This window comes from Elgaria multicarinata, chromosome 11 (assembly GCF_023053635.1).
Source record: "Elgaria multicarinata webbii isolate HBS135686 ecotype San Diego chromosome 11, rElgMul1.1.pri, whole genome shotgun sequence".
NCBI classification, from domain to species: domain Eukaryota; kingdom Metazoa; phylum Chordata; class Lepidosauria; order Squamata; family Anguidae; genus Elgaria; species Elgaria multicarinata.
The window spans coordinates 41,739,775-41,758,209 of record NC_086181.1 but is presented as its reverse complement, the minus strand read 5'-3'; the positions used below and the strand labels follow the sequence as shown (position 1 = coordinate 41,758,209).

General features: G+C 45.2%; 1 protein-coding gene across 1 annotated transcript; it reads right to left on the bottom strand.

The window, feature by feature from the left end:
- Nucleotides 1-4,808: 4,808 nt before the first annotated feature.
- LOC134405913 (vomeronasal type-2 receptor 26-like) lies at nucleotides 4,809-14,197 on the bottom strand. The gene is made up of 5 exons (XM_063137164.1): nucleotides 14,043-14,197; nucleotides 12,363-12,654; nucleotides 11,079-11,948; nucleotides 9,903-10,029; nucleotides 4,809-5,710 (listed from the first exon to the last, which is right to left on the bottom strand). The coding sequence occupies exons 1-5, from the start codon at nucleotides 14,195-14,197 to the stop codon at nucleotides 4,809-4,811; spliced, it is 2,346 nt and encodes a 781-aa protein (XP_062993234.1).
- Between the last annotated feature and the right edge of the window lie 4,238 nt (nucleotides 14,198-18,435).

Genomic DNA, 18,435 nt, shown 5'->3' with positions numbered 1-18,435 from the left:
ACAAGTAAGTGAGCCAAGGATTGTTTCCACTTTCTAAGCCATCAAAGCCAGTTAAGCAAACCAGCCCTGTGAGGTGAGAATAGCACAGAGAGATCCCTTTTGCATCCCATAACTAATAGCAGACATTTCTGGTGGCACAAGGAAGTGAGCCAAGGATTGTTTCAAAGCCAGTAATGCAAACCATCCATGTGAGGCGGGAGTAGCACAGAGAGATGCCTTTCCTTTTGCATCCCATAACTAGGAGGCTAGGAGGATAAGAGTAAAGCTTTGTGATCCTTGCTTCAGAGTTGATTGACTGCACTGTGATCATAGCCATTATTAAACAATGGCTGTCTGTCTGCCTGCCTGCCTGCCTGCCTGCCTGCCTGCCTTCCCCCCGAGGTGCTGCTGTGGTGGGGCATCTGTTGGGACTAACTCCCCCATAGATCTATGGCATATCTCTGCCTGCCTCTCTGCCCACCTGGTGCCTGGGAGCTGCACTACATGATGGGCTTTGTGGTTTGTACCCACCAGCCTCTGGCATGCTTGCTCCCAGTCCTACTCCTCTGTGCCCACCTCGCAGGGTTGGTTTGCAATGCGTTACTGCTGGCTTAGAAAGAAACAAACAATCCTTGCCTCACTTCCTTGTGCCCCAAGAAATGTCTGCTGCCTGGCTGCCTGGCTGCCTTCCCTCTCTCCTCCTCCTGGGAGCTGCACTACATGATGGGCTTTGTAGTTCGTGCCCACCAGCCTCCAGCATGCTTGATGCAGACTTTTTGACGTTCCAAATAAATTTTTCAAGTGTGGAAGAAGGGTTTAAGGTAATCTTCTCCCCAATTCATATTTAGGGCTATCTGCTCCCCAATTCATGGCATGTTGGGATTTCCTTTGAAATGGCTCCATTGAGCTGCCTGCAGCTTTACATCACTGAGATATTGGGGTGTCCGATATTCAAAAATTCCCCAAAAATCAGGGGATGCTTGGATTTGCTTGAGGCTTGGCATGCATGTGTATACATGCATCAGGTGTCATGGTGTCTAATTTGACATTTCTAACATGAAAATTGACAGAGATACCGAAAGGGGTGTGAATTGGGGTTAGGGGTGATGCGTTATTTTTATTTATTTATTTATTTATTTATTACATTTTTATACCGACCAATAGCCGAAGCTCTCTGGGCGGTTCACAAAAGTTAAAACCATCATAAAACAAACAACATGTTAAAAGCACAATTACAAAATACAGTATAAAAAGCACAACCAGGATAAAACTACATAGCAAAATTGATATAAGATTAAAATACAGAGTTAGAACAGTAGAATTTAAATTTAAGTTAAAATTAAGTGTTACAATATCGAGAGAATAAAAAGGTCTTCAGCTGGCGATGAAAGCAGTACAGTGTAGGCGCCAGGCAGACCTCTCTGGGGAGCTCATTCCACAACTGGGGTGCCACAGCATAGAAAGCCCTCCTTCTAGTTCCCACCTGCCACTTTCTTTGGCAGGGGCTCACAGAGAAGGGCCCCTGTAGATCATCTTAAGGTCCGGGCAGGTACATATGGGAGGAGGCATTCCTTCAGATAACCTGGCCCCAAGCCGTTTAGGGCTTTAAATGTTAATACCAGCACTATGAATCGAGCCTGGACCTGGACTGGCAGTCAATGAAGCTGGAAAAGGACTGGCGTAATGTGGCCTCGTCGGCCAGTCCCTGTTAGTAAACGTGCTGCCCTGCTATGTTGAAGTTTCTGGACCATTTTCAAAGGCAGCCCCATGTACAACACATTGCAGTAATCCAAACGAGAGGTTATCAGAGCATGGATAACTGTAGCTAGGCTACCTCTGTCCAGATAAGGGAGTAGTTGGATTATTATTATTATTATTATTATTATTATTATTATTATTATTATTATTATTATTATTATTTTATATAGCACCATCAATGTACATCAACCTAAGCTGATAAAAGGTGCTCTTTGCCACTGAGTTCACCTGTGCCTCAAGTGACAGTTCTGGAGCCAAGAGCACCCCCAAAGTATGGACCCGATCCTTTAGGGAGAGTGCAACCCCGTCCAGGACAGGGCAAACATCACCTCGCCGGACAGATGAACCACACACTAACAGTACCTCCGTCTTGTCTGGATTGAGTCTCAGTTTGTTAGCCCTCATCCAGTCCATTACCTTGCCCAGGCACTTGTTCAGAACAGTCACTGCCTCACCTGGGTTTGATGAAAAGGAAATGTTTTAGCTGGGTATCATCCACATATTGATGACACCTCAGTCCGCATCTCCGGATAACCTCCCCCAGCGTCTTCATGTATATGTTAAACAGCATAGGGGATAAGATAGAGCCCTGTGGAACCCCAGGGTTTAGGAGCTACGGCACAGAGTAATAATCCCCCTGCACCACCTTCTGGAATCGGCCATCCAAGTAGGAGCGGAACCACTGCAATGCAATACCTCCCACTCCCAACTCAGACAATCTATCGAGAAGGATACCATGGTCGATGGTATCGAAGGCCGCTGAGAGGTCCAGGAGAACCAACAGGGTCGCACTCCCCCTGTCTCTCTCCCGGCAGAGGTCATCCCACAGGGGGACCAAGGCAGTTTCCGTTCCAAAACCAGGCCTGAAACCTGATTGAAATAGATCTAGATAATCTGTTTCATTCAAGAGTGACTGGAGTTGTCCTGCAACCACCTGCTCAAACACCTTGGCCAGGAAAGGGATATTAGCCACCGGCCTGTCGTTGTTAACGTCCTCCGGGTCCAGATTAGGCTTCTTCAGTTAGAGGTTAAAGCCCCGCCAAAAATCAGGGGATGATGTGATTTGCTTGAAACTTGCCATGAATGTGGATCTAGATGGCATCTGTGAGGGCGCCTGCTTCCAAGTTTTTATCTGTCCAAATGTTGGAGTAAATCCCATGTCTTAAAATGGGGTGTCTGATTTTCAAAAATTCCCCGAAAATCAGGGGATGTTTGAATTTCCTTGAGGCTTGGCATGCATGTGTATAAATGGATATGCTATCATGCTGCTGAGCTTGAGGTTTCTTACGTTAACAGGAAAAAAGTTGTAGGCTTTTTTGGATTTCAATGCAAGTCTGGGGGGGGGGAATCTGGAAGAGAAGCGGATTGGTGGGTTCGTGCACACCACTAGTGGGTACCTTGCAGTGGTGCATTGCCTATTAGTTATTTTACTTAGTATATGATTTAAGGTTGTGCATGTGAATTTACAGGGGCTACTGCTTCAAAACACTGAAAAAAGTCCAATCAAAAGACAGGGTCACTGCAATTTATATAGAAAATCCAACACAGCTGTAGAATTATACAAAAGGCTTGCATTTATAATTATTACAGAAATAAATTGTCAGATTCAGAACATATGCTTGATATTTGATATGTGAAGGCTATACAATTATGCAAATGAAAGGAAAGTTTTGAATTCCTACACTTCAGAAGGACACTATTATGACATACCAGAAGGGAAGAATGAAAACCATTTATGAATTATGATAGGGCTGATTTTGCTATGGAGGAGGAATGTTTCCAATACTTTTAAAGGAATATATCTTACTTAACATTTACTGTGGTGCCCCCCCTCTCTCCGCCCAGAGCTGTTTCCACCCTATCTATACCAGCTGGCTCAATTCCAGTGTCAACACATTTTAATGAGACATTGTACTGTTTCCTGAAATAGGGATGGGTGAATTTGTTATCTTTGGCTTCTCTTCCGTTTTGATTGATTTTTAATCAAAACTATTGTTTCATCAAATTATGAAAAAAATGTTCATTTTGATAAATTCCTATCTAAAAATAAACTGGAAACATGCATACACATCTGTTCCAGCTCATACGGTTGATATAAAATGAAAATTATATGATACACTAGCTGCACCCAGCGTAACATACGCCGTTGTAGCATATCTTAACAATGCTGCCCCTCGCCTGACTCCTCCGGACTTTCCAAGGTAAACCTCAACCCTTTCTGCCTCTTCGCTCCCCCCCACCATGAAGGGGGCAGCACCATGGTCCAGAGCATGAGCAAGGCACGGCTGGGCCTGGGGCTATCAGGAGGCAAGCAGCCTCCCACCCAGCCACCAAGGGCCCTGGCCATGCCTCACTCATACTCTGGAACATGGTGCTGCCCACTTCATGGGGTTGGGGAGTGAAGAGGCAGAAAGGGGGGAGGTTTACCTTGGAAATCCCGGAGAAGTCGGGTGAGGGGCAGCTTTGTTAAGATATGCTACAACGGCGTATGTTACGCCGTGAGCAGCTAGTATATCATATAATTTTCATTTTATATCAAATGTATTTTGAGCAGCAGAAAGTAAGAGCATCCTGATCATGCTTGTACAGAAGCATTAAGATATTACGTGTTGTTACTGTTGCTTAGCAACCTGTATCAGCTGAAGCCTGTACGGAAACATACCTAAGTGACAAAATGGAGACAGCAGAGGAAGGAACATCAAGTTTGGTTATTGATTTTGTGGTGGCCATCAGGAATGGTGAATGAAGACATAGTTCTGGGAGAGGACGAGTAATATTGATAGTTGGACTCAGCTGACACAGCTGTTGGTCCAAGTTGGGTCTCCTTGGAAACAGCTGCTGAGTTAATCCATTCTGGGAAAGGAGGAGTGAAAGAACATTTGTCTGAAGCGAGGCTAACATGAAAGGTCTCAATGTCCTACTTCTAAGCCCTCTGGTGATAGACAGAGATGATAGGTGAATTCTGTAACATGAGTTGAACACGGTTGTCTGATATCTTTTAAAATTACCCCCACTGCCTCAATGCATTGGACACCAGGGAAGTAATATATTGAACTGTAAAGTTTGATGCTCTAATTCTTTCTCCCCATTATCAGTTCCCTGTTGTTCAGCTCAGGCTTGAAGAGAAGAATGTAACATTTTGGAGAGAAGATACAGCCTAACAACCCAGCACTAGAAGCTAGGATAGAGAAGATCTCCACTGCGACCATGTATTTGCCCTTGGTGCTCAGGTAGGCTGGAAAAAATGACAACCAAACACTGCAGAACATCAGCATACTAAAGGTGATAAATTTGGATTCATTAAAGGTGTCTGGCAAATTCCTAGCTAAGAAAGCCACGGAAAAGCTGATGATGGATAGTAGTGCCATGTAGCCTAGGACAAGATAAAACATGATGGCAGAACCTACATGACATTGCATAGTGATTTCTTCAGGGACTGATTGCATGTCTAAATCCAGGAATGGGGGAGAGGTTGTGAGCCACACAACACAAATGCCAACTTGAATGAGGGAGCAAGAAAGGACAATGGAGGTGGCCAGTCTTTTTCCCACCCACTTCCTCATGGTAGACCCTGGCTTGTTGGCCATGAAAGCTACAACCACAGTGATGGTTTTGGCCAACACACATGAAACAGCCACTGAGAAGATCAAACCAAAAACTGGTTGTTGAAGAAGGCAAGTCAGTTTCTCAGGCTTTCCGAGGAACAACAAAGAAGAGAGGAAGCAAAGCAGGAGAGAGATGAGGAGAGTGTAAGTGAGGCCCCGATTGTTGGCTTTGACTATGGGGGTATCCCTGTGCTTAATAAAGGTGTGCAGCACCAAGATTGTGATCAAGGAAAAAGAAACAGCAATGGAAGCTAAACTTTTCCCTAAGGGTTCTTCAAAGGACAGGAAGCTTATGACTTTTGGGATGCATTCATCTTGGTCTTTGTTTGGATATAGATCTTCTGGGCATTCAGAGCAGTCATCAGGGCCTGAAAAAGAAAGAAATGGGTTCTCATCTGAATGCTGAGTTATGTGAACTTAGGGCTTTGCTAGACGAGGCCTTAGCACACCTTGAGACCCGGTTTCCCTGATGACGCACAGGGGAATCTGGGCCCAGGCCGCACTGCGGCCTCCTCTAACGTGCCATAAGCAAGTCGCTTATGGCACGCCTTTTTCGCAGCCCCGGCCTCAGGCTGGAGCTGCAAAACGTCTAGCTACTTCCGTGGCTTTTTGCGGCTACTCGTTTACTCTCGAGTAGCGCCAGAAACCCGCAGACCTTGCACAGCGCTCATACGAGCGCTGTGCCCATCGTGCCGGGGTGTGTGTGTGTGTGATCTGGGGGGGGATATGGGGGAGGAAAGGCCGGACCGGCAGGAGAGGGGAGGGCGGGGGGCGACGAACAGGAGATCGCGAAGGGGGACGGAGGGTGACGAACAGGAGATCGCGAGGGAGGGCGGGGGCGACGAACAGGAGATCGCGAGGGAGGGCGGATGGGGTGGGTTACATAAAAAAAAACCTTACCTTCTCCGGAGTCTTTGGGCCGCACCTGGCCCCTTTAAACTAAAAAAAAATGGCGGATGCTGCAGGGCTTGCGTCGTCCCTGCGCGTCCGGCGTCTGGAAGCTGAGGCGGCGCGCGCTAACGTTAGTGTGCCTCGGCCCCGCCTCCCTGCCGGAATAAGCCGGCAGGTCTAGCAAAGCCCTTAGTTATGTGAACCCTTTCCACCACTAACTTCATTTGATTTTATCAGTTCTTCTGCAGAAAACTATCTTATGGTTTGAAATTCTGAGTTTGTCTTGTCCGCAATTACTTTGGTATACTAGAGGGATACTCCCAAATCCCCAAAGTCGTTACAGTACATGCACATGGTGGGAGTTCCCTCTTCCAGTGTGTTGAAGGACATTAATCTTTGGGCTCAACTACACCAAGCAGCATAGTCCACTATGAAAGCAGTATGAACATGGTATATGAAATAGGCATGTGCTCCACTCCGATTAGGAGCGTAGAAGCAGTAGCGGATTGGCCTGCTCCGCATTACCCAGAGGCGGAGTAGAAGTGGACCGCGGACACCTAGAAGCAAGGCGAAGAGAAGCGGCCATTTTTCGGAGCTCCTAGTTCAGGCGGAGCGCTCCAATCGCCATCTTGAAACATTTCGCCCATAGGATTGCATTGCGGAAAACAATCAGGGATAACTGGGTTGATTTTTAAGCTATCGTTCTGAAAATTCTTGTGCACAGAGAGTCGTGGATGGGGGTCATTTTGAGACTACTCTCACCTCTCTCCGTCGTGCGGGTCGCGTGCTAGAATTTTTTAAAAATCGGGTCAACAAACGGACAGCGCTGCTCAAACGGCGGTTTTCGCCCATAGGATTGCATTGAGGAAAACAATCGGGGATAACTGGGTTGATTTTTAAGCTATCGTTCTGAAAATTCTTGTGCACAGAGAGTCGTGGATGGGGGTCATTTTGAGACTACTCTCACCTCTCTGCGTGGTGTGGGTCGCACGCTAGACTTTTTGGAAAAATCGGCAGGAAAAATACCTTTTTCAAAGGGCTGAGGGGCAGAGTCAGCTCCCGGTCATGATCACATGATCCCAAAGTTAGAGGAGGGCATAGGCAAAACGGGTAACTTGGGATTCTGGGAAACTTCTCTTTCTTCATCTGAACGGACTTTTCCCAGTGTTTTTTAACACAGTAGCCCCACCAATGCACAAACACAACCTGAAATCATATAGTAAGCCAAGAATAAGAGATAGAAACACAGCACTGCTACCCACCCTAACTTTGGGGAACAACTGAAAAGATGTGGTGCAAGGGGTTGAGCTCCCCTAGGGCATCTCATCGTGGACGTGCCCCCACTCTCTCCTGCACTGGAAGGCCATTAGAGCCTTCCAAAGAGAGTAAAACGGTGGAGCAATGCCTATCATGAGTCGAAGTCAGTGTTTACTTCTTAGTGGTGGAGCGATGCCTATTATGAGTTGAAGTGAGCATTTACTTCTCAAGCTCAGAGCTGTTGGTGAAGCAATGGCTTTCTTGAGCTGAACTGGCAGCTGCATCCCCTTCCCCCGGGCACGACCCCCTATTGCTGGTAAAAGACAGATATAGCCTTTTTTTAAAAATTCTTCTTGCTGTTTATTGAGCAACAATAATGTGCAAATTGATGGAGCTATCGGAAGGGGTGTGAATGGGGTGTTGGATTTTCATAAATTCCCCCAAAATCAGGGGATGATGGGACTGCCTTGAGTCTTGGTGTGCATGTGTATCCCTGGATAAGCTGTCATGGTGGCAAGTTTGAGGTTTCTAACGTGCAAATTGACGGAGCTATCGAAAGGGGTGTGAATTGACGGAGCTATCGAAAGGGGTGTGAATTAGGGTTATGGGTGGTGCGTTAGAGGTTAGAGCCCCGCCAAAAATCAGGGGATGATGGGACTGCCTTGAGTCTTGGAGTGCATGTGTATCCCTGGATAAGCTGTCATGGTGGCGAATTTGAGGTTTCGAACATGCAAATTGACGGAGCTATCGAAAGGGGTGTGAATGGGGTGTTGGATTTTCATAAATTCCCCAAAAATCAGGGGATGATGGGAATGCCTTGAGTCTTGGCGTGCATGTTTATCCCTTGATAAGCTGTCATGGTGGCATGTTTGAGGTTTCAAACATGCAAATTGATGGAGCTATCGAAAGGGGTGTGAATGGGGTGCCCGATTTTCAAAAATTCCCCAAAAATCAGGGGATGATGGGATTGCTTTGAAACTTGGCGTGCGTGTGTATACCCCCATGAGGTGTCATGGTACCAAACGTGAGGTTTCTAACTTGAACAGAAAAAAAGTTGATTTTTTTTTAGCTTTCAATGCAAGCCTATGGGGAAAAAAACGGAGCTCCGATCCGGATCCGGAGCTCCGAGCTGAGCGGAGCGGAAGTGGGCGGAGCGGGGGTGGGGCGAAGCGGCCCGCTCTGAAAATCGCGGATCTGGAAGTGAAGCGGAGCGGGGGGTCCGTGCACACCCCAATATGAAAGGCAGGAGCCACACTACTGCTTTATAGTGTAATTGAAGTGCACTGACAACTGTTGGGGCCCATGACACATCTACACCAAGCAGGATTTAACACTACAAATGTGGTCTGAAAGCGGTATATGGTATGTGTCATGGCAATAGTTCTCAGTGCACTTCAATACCACTATAAAGAATTAGTAGGGATGTGCTCCGCTTCTAATCGGATCGGAGAAGCAGTAGCAGAGCGGGGGGCTTCGCCTGCCCTTAAGGCGGAGGCGAAGAGGATTGGGGGGCCGGCGGAGCATGGCGAAGAGGATCGAGGTGAAGGCGGATCCTTCGCCTCGATTCGGAGCTCTGCCAGAAAGGTAAGTGGGGTTTACCGGGCCCTGCTGCTGTCACTGTCGCCCATGCGGCGACAGCAGCAGGGCCCGGTAACGCCCCCCGCCCTCCTCTCCCTTACCTGCCTCCGTCCGCGGTCCATCAGCATCTCCAATTGAGCCTGTGGTTCCAGCAGGAAGTCTGGGCCGCACGGCCCAGACTTCCTGGTGGAACCACGGGCTCAATTGATGATGGTGACGGACCGCGGACGGAGGCAGGTAAGGCCCCCCTCCCCCTTGGTCCCTTACCGGGCTCTGCCGCCGTCGCCGCATGGGCGGCGATGGCGGCAGGGCCTGGTAACCCCCCCCGCCCTCCTCTCCCTTACCTGCCTCCGTCCAGGGTCTGTCAGCGTCTCCAATTGAGCCCGTGGTTCCAGCAGGAAGTCTGGGCCACACTTGCGGCCCAGACTTCCTGGTGGAACCACGGGCTCAATTGAAGATGGCGATGGACCACAGACGGAGGCAGGTAAGGCCCCCCTCCTCCTTACCGGGCTCTTCCGCCGTCGCCGCATGGGCGGTGATGGCGGCAGGGCCCGGTAACCCCCCCTATGGGGGGGGACCGGAGCTCCAATCCGGATCCGGAGCTCTGAGCGGAGTGGAGTGGGCACAGGCGGAGTGGGGGCGGGGCGGAGCGGGCCGATCCGAAAATGGCAGATCTTAAAGTGAAGCTGAGTGGGGGGTCCGTGCACACCCCTAAGAATTAGTATGGCTTTTGCTTTTTTTACACTGCTTTCATTCCGCTTTCATAGTGGGATATCCTGCTGGGTGTAGATGAGCCCTTAGTTACTGTTATACATGGTGCATCATATCACCTACTAGTTTGATTTGAAATCTTCCCTTTTGGACATCGATTACAATCGTAACAGCAAAACTTCTTCCCTTCCACCTTTGTCTTCCGATATCCAGGTTGGCAGGAATCACTACAGACAGAAATTGGCAGGATCTGTATTTAAAGATGTACAGTAATTCTGATGAGAGTGTACAATAGGTGTCAGCTGGTATACAAATAAACTGGTGATCATTTGGAATGGAAAAGTGCAGATAATAGTGAATGCAACAGTCAACCAGAACTTTCCAGATCATTTGAGCAATCCAGTCGTGAAAGTGATATTTCTTATTTCTGACTTATAATGATGGCCCCACCAAGAATATTTAATATCATAAAATCAACACCTGATTATAGCCGCTGTGCCAAACAATCATGTCCTTATTAATGGTGAATTCTTCTCCTTCAAGACCATTGGGATCAACCCATCCAATTTTAACTTTAAGGAAGGAGCTGTTTGGAAATGTAACCAAGTTTGTAATATCAAATCCCCCTTGTATTTCCCTGTTATCATTCAAAGATATTTTTTCTCCAGCGGAGTTGTTAAATGAAAAGTGTTGAAGAAATTGGTGGAGCTAGTTGAGAGGGAAAGAGGGGGGGAGGGAGGGAGGGAGAGATAGAGAAAATATTGTTTGCTTAATATAAAAAAATAATCAAAACATCTTAACCTGTTAATATGGAGAACAATCCAGACTTTGGCCATTGCTAGATGAGGAGTGAGCGCGGTATGAGGCCCGGTGTCCCTCATAGAATCATAGAATAGCAGAGTTGGAAGGGGCCTACAAGGCCATCGAGTCCAACCCCCTGCCCAGCACTCCAGCCTATCAAGATCACTTTGAAGTTTGTTTCTGTCTTCCAGGGTATTAGCTATCCCACCCAATTTTGTGTCATCTGCAAATTTGATCAGCGTTCCCTGCACCTCCTCATCCAAATCATTAATAAAAATGTTGAAGAGCACTGGGCCCAGGACTGAGCCCTATGGCCTAAGTCTACTCTAAGGATAACTAGGGCTGAATTCCACCCATTCTTTTATGCACAAATATCCACTCTGAAAAAATGATTTTGTAATTTTCTTATTTTGTAGGTTGCAATCACAGAATACACTGAACACAGCACGGATAATGTATGTGACCCCATTCACCAATTATTTGGGAAACAAGTGTTACCTGCCAAGGTTGCAGATTCTTTAGTTCAACACTTTTGGCACCCACCATTCCTCTGTGGTTGGCCCGAGATGAGCAAAGGGCATGTAAAGCGTGTGCTGCAGCATAAGCTGCATTATAAATACTGTAGCTGTGGCCGGTCATGGGCATTTCAAAAGCATGCGCAGGGAGGTTCTCCAGCCTCTCCTCCCCAGTGCATCTTCCAGAGACCTTGTAAGGTACCAGGGGATCTGGGAAAGAACAGTCAAATGCTTGTTCCCAGAACAGCTCCAGAAAGTCATCTGCTTTTGACCAATCAGGTTTTAGCATCTGAAGAAACTTCTCAAACCCAAAAAGTTCATTTGAGTGAATCTTGAAGTATATGGCACCTTGGAACACTTGCAAATTGGAATCCCGGCTTACATCTGCTAGTATAAAATCAATCTGGGCTGTTATAATCCATACCTTTCCAACAAATATATTTTCCTTATGTTCAGGAATTTCTATTTCATATAAATGATAATACATATGCATTAAGATATATATTTCACCATAGATGACAAATATTTTAGATTTCCCAAAATTGATAAGCCTGTAATAATTATTGGCTATAAAATTTCCTATACTTGGTTTAGTGTTAATACTTCTTCGGGCAGGGATTGGTATTGTGAAGTCTGAACAGATTCCATTCTCGGAAAGCAATGGCTCAAAGGCCTGCAGGAAACGTTCTCCTTGATCATCATCCACCACAAAGAGCCCAACCCACGTCCATCCGAAATACTTAAACAAGCGGATAATTCCCTTATACTGGTGGAATTCATTTGGAACCATGCGGTAAAAAGAGGGGAACTGCATCATTTCACTCTCTGCTTGGGCATATGAGCCATAGGTGAGCTGAAAGAATTGTCATCATCATCATCATCAGCAGCAGCAGCAGCTTCACAACCACCATCACCATCTGTGCTACTAGTATGCTATAATATGAGCAAAATAATAAATTCATCAAATATTATTGAAGCCACAATCAGACTGGGGATAAGTGAGAATCATGAATTCATCCAGAATATTAGGTCCCATTTAAAAACAACAACTTTTAGTTATTTTTTTAATGAAATATATATGCATCTCTAGGGCATACTAAGAATGAGATCGTAGATTCCTGACTCTTATCCTTAAAAAAGTGGTGGGAGCAAAGTGTCAGTGGTGAAGGGCAGTTGTCCTTCCCAGTTCTGCCTCTCTCCCATTTGCTGCCCCAACTGCTCCCATTGCTAGCCTGTAGAGATGTTGACCCCCAAGAAAAGGTCTTACCTGTGGAATCTTGTAGATATTTAATAGTTTTGCCATGTGTAGTGAGGCATCAAAGGCAAGTGCCCCAATGATGGCTATTAGTTTTTTGTTGGCATCGCATTCATAGTTGGGGACAAATCTGTGGGATTTGAAGAGAAGGTCCAGGGTGGTACGATAGGTCATCTGAGCATCGTTGTAGCTGTCATAGATGTGGAATCCAAGTGTGACATTCGGTAAGATCTTGGGATTCTTATTGATCTCATTGACAGCAAAATCCAAGGCCAAGATGTGCTGGTAGAACTTTGTCACCACCCTGCAAATCAAGACAAACAGCCTTTCATTGGAGAATTCTACTACACAAAAATTCTAATTGTATTTCTGCTTGGGCCTGATGGGTGTGGGAATCCAGCAACATTTGGAATGACACAGCTCCTCCATCCATGCTTCAGCATCTGTGCATTAAATCCATGCTGCACATGACAATAATGCTGGTGTTCACGTTCCAGTTTGCCTTTAACTATGAAATCAGGCCACCATACATTTTTTAAAAAACAAACAAAATCATTGCTAATTTTAAGAGCACATTATGAGAGCATGTTAAGAAGTAATTTTCAGTTAAGAAAGGATTATGAGAAAAAAATGTGAGATTGTGGGAAAGGAGTGCAGAAAATTTAATTTGATGAAATGGTATTTATTATTATTATTATTATTATTATTATTATTATTATTATTATCAATTACATTTATATACCACCCCATAGCCGAAGCTCTCTGGACAGTTTACAAAAGTTAAAAACAGTGAACAATTGGAAAAAGGAAGTATAGAGCTATACAAGAGGGGGAAAGGTGCAGAAGTTAACCAGGTGAGAAAAAGTTCCGGATTTGTGTACATAACCGAAAAGAGAATATTGGGGAATCAAGGAAAAGGCATAGTAAGCAATGTAATGTCTAGAGGCATTAACTTCTACCATTTAAATGCCTAGAAGGTGTTCCATTTCTAATACAGATAACTACATGTGGAGTATTGAGTGGCTCACGTTTTCTACATGTTATCACATCACTGACAGATGAGTATATGTGGTCTATTGCTCCCAAATGCTCTTACATTCTTTGGCTGTAAGCTTCATCATTTAGAGAAAGACGTTGGACCTCCAGTTAAACGTATCCTCACCTCACAGTTGGACAGCTCCAGATCAGAGATCCAGGCAGCCCGACCCCCTAATCCAGGATATTGTAAGCTTTAAGAATCTCAAGCAGAACATTCTGATCTATTCCCACCCAATTGTTCCCTCCCTCCTCCCCCTCCCCAGCAGGTGATCCTCATCATTGTCCCTGTTCAGATGAAACACGAAGCCATAGTGATTAAGCACTGTGTAGTTCTGACATCTACACTGATGAGTATTTTTATACAATTTTTGGCTGCTGCTTTATTTATTTTTAGATTTTTATGTTTTCTTGCTTGTTAGACTTAACCTGATTATTATTATTATTTTTAAAAAGTAAAAACTTTTTCTTCTTCTAATTCTTCAAATTTCAATATAGTTTGTAATGTCTGCAAGTGGTGACACACACCCTGAGGAATTATTTCATTTAGACGGAGAATGTATAAGCATATATGTCAAGTGTCAATCTTTTAAATGAAATTGGTATTTAGTGTTTGAGGTTTATGATCTGGCCATGTGGAGGAGGAGAAATTCTTACATTCTGAATTCAGAGAACTCCTGCCAAGGACATTCCTTGAAATTAAATGCTGGGGAAAAGGTACAAATCTGAGAAACCATCCCACCGATAATGAAGTCCCCTGACTGATAAGACTCAAATGCAAGAGGGGCAGGATCAATAGTGAGACAATTCATTGTATCGACTTCACACACCCAATGGAGAAGCAACAGCAGCAACAGTAACACTGGAAATCCACTATTTTGATGCCAAGCCTTCTCTCTGGATGCAAACCGTCCTGCATCCATCTTCAGTTTATGCTTGGATTCAGGAGGCTACCTTGGCTGGCACCAGATTTTGCCAATGTACTATGTAGTTGGAGACTTCTCTGCCTTCTCTATAGTAGCAACATGGTTACAAATGCCAACAGAGATTAGAAGCCTGGGCTAGAAAAGGGGAGGAAAAGCAACCACTGGAGATCAAAGTGACAGAGCCCTGCCTGCCTCTTGCCCTCCATGGCACACGTGGAGGGCTATTTGTAACATGTTTCATGACAGTTTTCAGCTTTCTAAAAACCCACTGGACCTGGGGAAAACAAATTACAGTGGTTTCAGTAATGACAGGGAAGATAATCATTTCTTTTCTCTGAGTGGCAACATAGTTCACAAACATGTTTTTTTCAATTCTGAGAAAAGTTTGATTTGCTCATTAGTGGGACAAAAAACAGATGGGTTTAACGTATCAGTCATGAGGAAACAGCAGAAGTTATTTCTGGCCATCAGATGAAGTCATCAGCTTGGTGTAATGTTTCCTGGTGAAATGAAGCCCACACTGCAGCTCCATTTTTTTTTTAAAAAAATAGTTGCAATCAAATAGGGGTGTGCACGGACACCCCGATCCGCTTCTCTTCCAGATTCACAACTTCCGGATTGGGTCCGCTCTGCTCCACTCCGCTCCGCCTATGGTCCGCTCCGCTTCGCTGTGAAGCTCCGGATCCGGATCGGAGCTCCGCTGTCCCCCTCCATAGCCTTGCATTGAAATCCAAAAAAGCCTACAACTTTTTTACTGTTAATGTTAGAAACCTCAAACTAGGCACCATGATAGCTTATCCATGTATACACATGCATGCCAAGCCTCAAGCAAATCCAAGCATCCCCTGGTTTTCGGGGAATTGTTGAATATCTTTCACCCCATTTGCAGACATGGGATTTACTCCTACATTTTGACAGATAAAAACTTCAAAGCAGGCACCCTCACAGTTGCCATCTAGATCCACGTTCATGGCATGTTTCAAGTAAATCCCATCATCCCCTGACTTTTGGCAGGGGTTTAACCTCTAAAGCATCACCCCTAACCCCAATTCACACCCCTTTTAGGCACCGTGACACCTAATGCATGTTTACACATGAATGCCAAGCCTCAAGCAAATCCAAGGCTCCCCTGATTTTGGGGGGATTTTTGAAAATTGGACACCCCATTTTCAGACATGGGATTTACTCTGACATTTTGACAGATACAAAATTTGAAGTGGGCACCCTCACAGATGCCATCTAGATCCACATTCATGGCACATTTCAAGCAAATCCCATCACCCCTGATTTTTGGAGGGGTTTCACCTTTTAACTCAACCCAATTCAAGTCCCATGCTAGAACTCTGTCAATTTTCAAAGAGTACTTATCAATGGAACCTTCTCAAACTGGGGAGAGGCAACGAGTGGGGTACCACAGGGCTCAGTCCTGGGCCCAGTGCTCTTCAACACTGTTATTAATGAGGTGCAGGGAACGCTTTTCAAATTTGCAGATAACACAAAATTGGGTGGGATAGCTAATACCCTGGAAGACAGAAACAAACTTCAAAGTGATCTTGATAGGCTTGATAGTGCTGGGCTGAAAACAACAGGATGAAATTTAATAGGGATAAATGCCAAGTTCTACATTTAGGAAATAGAAACCAAAGGCACAGTTACAAGATGGGGGATACTTGGCTCAGCAATACTACAAATGAGAAGGGTCTTGGAATTGTTGTAGATTGAAAGCTGAATATGAACCAACAGTGTGATATCGCTGAAAGAAAGGCCAATGCTATTTTGGGCTGCATTAATAGAAGTATAGCTTCCAAATCACGTGAGGTACTGGTTCCTCTCTATTCGGCCCTTGGTACGCCTCATCTAGAGTATTGCGTCCAGTTCTGGGCTCCACAATTCTAGAAGGACGCAGACAAGCTGGAGGGTGTTCAAAGGAGGGCAGCCAGGATGATCAGGGGTCTGGAAACAAAGCCCTATGAAGACAGACTGAAACAACTGAGCATGTTTAGCCTGGAGAAGAGAAGATTGAGGGGAGACATGATGGCACTCTTCAAATACTTAAAAGGTTGTCACACAGAGGACAGCCAGGATCTCTTCTCGATCCTCCCAGAGTGCAGGACATGGAATAACAGGGTCAAGTTAAAGAAGCCAGATTCCAGCTGGACATCAGGAAAAACTTCCTGACTGTTAGAGCAGTAGGCCAAGGGAATCAGTTACCTAGGGAAGTTGTGGGATCTCCCACACTAAAGGCATTCAAGAGGCAGCTGGACAAGCATCTGTCATGGATGCCTTAGGGTGGATTCCTTCATTGAGCAGGGGGTTGGACTCAATGGCCTTGTTGGCCCCTTCCAACTCTGCTATTCTATGATTCTATGATTCTTTTTTCATTTGTATGAACATTTTGTAAATATTTTCCCCAATGTATGCAGCAGTTTTGAATGCCTTGGAATGCACATTATTTTAGTCATAGAACACTAGAGGAAAGAAAATCCAAGAGTGAATCTGCTATCCTACCACGGGATAATGTGGTTGGGCTTTTTATACTGGTTGTGTTTTTAATACTGTATTTTGTAATTGTGCTTTTAACCTGTTGGTTGTTTTATTGTGGTTTTAATTTTTGTGAACTGCCCGGAGAGCTTCGGCTAGTGGGCGGTATAAAAATGTAATAAATAAATAAATAAATAACCACATAGCTCATTCCACCATAAAATCACAGAATAGTAGAGTTGAAAGGTGCCTATAAGGCCATCAAGTCCAACCCCCTGCTCAATACAGGAATTTACATTAAAGCATACTTGACAGATGGCTGTCCAGCTACAACTTGAATGCCTTTAATGTGGGAGAGCCCACGACCTCCCTAGCTAATTGGTTCCGTCATCGTACTGCTCTAACAGTCAGGAAGTTTTTTCTGATGTCCAGCTAGACATCATATCTTTCAGCCCTGTGTTCCAACCTATCAAGGCCACTTTGAAGTTTGTTTGTGTCTTCCAGGTTATTAGCTATCCACCCAATTACCAGTTTTTCTTGCCACTGTTGCCTTTTTTAAATATATTGAGACTTGGGAATATAAAACTCCCTGCACAAGGCTGTCTCATCTCTGCCAGGTGTTTCCATGTAGTTATGATAAGATCAAGGTCTCATAGTCTTGATCTTATGATAAGATCAAGGTCTTAATCTTATGATAAGAACAAAGTCTCCCCTGCTATACCTGGGGAGTGTCTTCAAATTATCCATGAGGCATAGAAAGCGATAACAATTCCAGAACTTCATTTTGGCCACACTTGCCCATGAAACCCAGAAAAAAGTGGATTAAAGCCATGGTGATTAAGCCAGAAAGCCAGGCCATGTTCAGAAGACACCTTAAACCATGTTTTTAACTATGTTGAATAAAGCAAAAAAGCCTCTTTCACTTTGGTTAAAGCTGTGGTTTAAGGTGTCTTCTGAACACAGCCCGGCTTTCTAGCTTAATCGCCCTGTTTAAAGACATGGTTTAAGGTGTCTTCTGAACAGGCCCAGTGCACGTTGCTTTCCTTCCCATTTGTGCTTCTAGTCATAGATCTAGGCCTTAGCTAGACCTACCTGACAGTCCGTGATGGAGGGGTGAAGATCTCGTGATGGTTTTATCACAAGATCCCCCCTCTGTTTACACGTGGCACGCGTCACCCTCAGACGGACAGGCATGTTGCCCACCATTTTCTTTTCTTTTCTTTTCTTAAAGAGACAGCAGCGCACAAACACTCAGGCGCAAAAGGTTTGTGTTTTTTTTTTAAAAAAAATCCCCGCTTCCCCCACCCCAATGGGCACAGTGCTCCTGAGGATCTCTGTGCCTCATGCGCGGGTCACAGCTCCTCGCAAGTAATTACAAGGAGCTGTGACAAACCGTGGCACCAAACCACGGCATTCAAGAGGCAGCTGGCATTCAAGAGGCTGTTGGACAACCATCTGTCAGGGATGCTTTAGGGTGGATTCCTGCATTGAGCAGGGGGTTGGACTCGATGGCCTTGTAGGCCCCTTCCAACTCTGCTATTCTATGATTCTATGATTCTATGACCACCTGTTGTGTTGTCTCAGGCTTGGCCCAAGGCTGCGGAGAAACCAGGTCTAAAAGGGGAGGGTGAAATACCAGAGCA